Here is a 3,898-nt window from a genome sequence, read left to right on the forward strand (position 1 = left end):
TCGGATGAACCCCTGATCACAAGGTGGCTCCTTCCCTGCTCACATCATAATTTTGCAAACAATATTACCATAACATAGCTATATGCAATGCACTAAATTTGAACTGATGACATTATGCTCTGAAGTTCTGGAAAATTAAAATTGTTGAACATATAGTCATTTAGACGAGTCTATTTGGGTGAGAAACTTTTTCTTGAGTAAGATGGTGTAATATTCATATAATATTTCTTGTACGGATCATATTTCTTCCATTAATTCCTTAGTCCCAATTCTTTTTTATTTTTAGAGAAAACAAACTAAATTATGAAAAATTAACAGAGTACCTAAATCATACACTTACACAATTCCTAGCAAAATTTCATTTCCAGCCCAAATTCTTTCAATTTTAGTTTTCAAGATTATCTCACAGCCCATTTATAAACTGCTTAACGTACGGCATATTTTTATTTTAATTTCTACTAGTCCTTTTAATCACCTCTTGAACTTAGCCAACCATTCCTAGTAAAAATTATTTTTCCAACTTGACATTGAATCAAAACTTAGGCATAACATATTAATTATAGCAAGAAGAACAATATCATTAACAAAATTCGAATCTTATTGCACATAACATAACAGACACTCTGGTAGCTGATTAGCATGCATGTCATTGCATACATTGCCGGGAATGCTTTTATTTCATACATTAAAATACTACAACATGTCGTTGATTAGAAGTAGGCAGATAGATGCCTTATGCTGTGGATATATAGGTTTGAAGTTCTCCAGTACAAAGTAAAGATCCATCATGATCATAGAGTTTGCAGCCCTCTCCTGCGGTGCAACAATTAACGCAAACACTATTAAGCTTGGCCAATCCAGAAGATGGACAAGTCATGTATGCAACTCTAGGGTTACACTCCAGAGTACATGCCTTAAGTTCATCACTCTCTCCTTCACAGGCAAATTTGCCGTCTTTATCGAAATAGTAGCAACCCTTGTACCCTGTGCAACAGGTGGTGCATCCTGTGGGATAAATCATCGTCTTTCCTTTTGAACGGGGACATTTTGAATAGGCAATTTGTGGATCACAATTTCGGGGGCAAGCATTTGGGTTTTTGGGGTCAGATTCTCCTTCGCAAACAAAAGATCCGTCAGCACTGTAATACTTGCAACCTTTATAGCCTGCGCAACAATTGGTGCATATGGGATTTTCCGAACTTCCTTGTGAACGCGGGCATATCCCATAGCCAAGATTACCACATTCTTTGGTACACGCCTTGGCATCAACAAGTAGCAACATTCCTACAACAAATATAATAAGGCGCTACTTGTGTATATGTATCAACAAAGAAATTAAAGAGAAAAAAAATAAATGAGAAAGGAAAATCTTACCAAGAACAAGTAGGTAAGCAAGGAAACTAACTTCTTTGTGAACAGCCATTATGGATGCTTATTTTCTTTTTCTTTTCTTTTTGGGGGGTGAGGACTGAGGAGTGTCTATCCTCCTCCACCTATTTATAGCAAAAAGGAGTGATAAAATAAGATAGCTAACGAAAACGTTTTTTTTTCTTCACATTAATAGCCTCCAATTGATTAAAAAAGAAAACGATGTCTTGTATTATAGGTTTTATTTTTATAACTTAACTAAGCCTATTAACCTTCGATGAATATAAATGTGTTATTTTGTTTTGTTTACATTTACAGGAAGTTAAAAATTTGACAGAATCATTAATTTTAAAATATAGAAAATTAAAAAGAAAATCAAAAGTGAAGCTTTGTTTTTTAAGAAGGCTAGCCTCCATTGATTAATAAAGTCATTATTATCATCAACTCATTCCATTCAATTCAAATCATAATCAAATTGGATCAAAAAAATTATCTTCTCTACCTCTTTCCATTTTCAATATTAATTCCCCTATGTTTTGTTGTTTTTCTTGTTCATATATGATATTTTAACTTTCTATTAATTATGTATAGCTAGTAGAACTCTTAGAAGGATTGAATTCAACCAGAGTTTTTTAAAAAAAAATTAAAATTTTGCAAAAACTGAAACATTAACCAAAATAGAAGACCCATTAAGCAAGTTAGTAAATAACCTTTATCTTTTATCTTGAAATTCCGAAGAAATTAGAATCATATGATCCGAGACGCATTTTCCTTTGTTTGAGGATCAAATCATACGTTTAAATAAATTAAAAATTAATTATGCTTAATTAAATTATTTAAAAATTAAAACTAAAACAAATCTATAACACAGAAATCAAAATTGCTATTTGCCGATCGCTTTAACTTTTTTTGATGCAAGTGGATAGAATTATTTTTGCATATAGACGGTTGTGAATTAAACAGACGGCCCAATTAGAAAATTTTGAAGAATTTATTAGGAAAATTACACGAATAAATAAATATATACTAATTAATTAGTTAATATAGATATAATTTAATTATTTTTACAATTTAACTAACATTTAATATTAATTATTATTCGAGTTTGTATAATGTGCACATTTGTGTAATTCAAAATTTATATAATATAATTTGTATAATATAATTTATATATATGTTTAAAGTTTAAATGTTTGTATTTGTATAAATTCATAATTTCGAGTTTATACAAATATATACCTCAATTATCCGTAAATTATTCAAATAAATAGCTTAAATTATAGTCACATACCATAAATATGTAAACTATAATTAAAAAACCTAATTAAGTTTATTATAGTGATTATTTATGAAATTTTCCCTTATTATTACTATTAATTGAATTCAATGTACTAAAATAATAGAATATCTCTTTCATTATTCAATTATTGTATCTAATTGACGGACAATAATGGCCGACAATGATGGATTATGCCAAAATAAGTCTATTTGAAGGACAATAGTGACTGGCATTAATGATTATGCATTTATGCTAAAGTACCAAAATTAATTATTACTCCCTCGACTTTATTTACGTCGGTGAATTTCATTTTTAGTCTATCTAAACTAAAACATTAGTACTTTTTTATATTGAACACTTCGTCATGTTTGATTTGTGTTGTGATACTCTCTATACTAATGAAGCCTTTAATTTATACGTAGTGTTAAAATATATATATATTTTTTATTTTTAAAAATTTAAAGATTTTATTCCAAAATTTATAGTTAAAATTAAACTATTTGATTTTCAAAATTTGAACGGTTGTAGAAATAGCCAAAAAAAAATGAGTTTGGGGGTGGGGGGAGTTTGATTTCTTTTAACTTACCTACTTTATGATTATGCTTAATTGCCTCTATTATTTTAATTTTTAAAATTTATTTATTATTTATAGAAAATATGATTAATTTAAATTATAATTTGTCCTTTATGATATATTTTATTATTTAATTAATTTTAAAAATATAATTTTAATTTTTGATGTTTTTTTAGTTTTTAAAATAATTTCTGTTACTCTCGGAAAAGCACTTAATCTAAAAATTTGTCTAAATACCTTATTTTTAAAAAATAAATATAAACGTATAAAGTATTATAAGGCTTTTATATTTAGGCTTATCCAAACAATCTATAAGGTTCGTTTTTGAACCAAAAAATTTATATTTTATGTTTTATTTTGTAAAAAAATACATGTATAGTCATTATTGAGTCATTTAAATTGAAAGGGAGAGAGAGAAAGATCGTTAGACTATATATAGATTAGTTCTGAGGATTAGTTCATAACAAAAAAAAGTAAATACGGTGTCGCTTCTAGTAACCGCTACTCAATAACAAGATGAATATAGTAATACATTTAAATTTGTCTGATGCAGCCACGCGGTACCAGAATGATGTATGAAAAAGGTATAAATTCAATCCCTAAATTATATAGAAAAGTCAATTATCTATTTTAATTATTAAGGCAATTTGTTACATATTTATTTTATTTAAAAGTAA

The 3,898-nt window shown here is 27.8% G+C and overlaps 1 protein-coding gene across 1 annotated transcript; it reads right to left on the minus strand.

The window, feature by feature from the left end:
* Positions 1 to 577: 577 nt before the first annotated feature.
* LOC129896354 (proteinase inhibitor type-2 CEVI57-like) lies at positions 578 to 1,490 on the minus strand. Its single transcript, XM_055972226.1, has 2 exons — positions 1,375 to 1,490; positions 578 to 1,284 (listed from the first exon to the last, which is right to left on the minus strand). The coding sequence occupies exons 1-2, from the start codon at positions 1,421 to 1,423 to the stop codon at positions 734 to 736; spliced, it is 600 nt and encodes a 199-aa protein (XP_055828201.1). The 5' UTR covers positions 1,424 to 1,490; the 3' UTR covers positions 578 to 733.
* Positions 1,491 to 3,898: the final 2,408 nt, after the last annotated feature.

This window comes from Solanum dulcamara, chromosome 7, assembly GCF_947179165.1.
Source record: "Solanum dulcamara chromosome 7, daSolDulc1.2, whole genome shotgun sequence".
In the NCBI taxonomy this organism is placed as follows: Eukaryota; Viridiplantae; Streptophyta; class Magnoliopsida; order Solanales; family Solanaceae; genus Solanum; species Solanum dulcamara.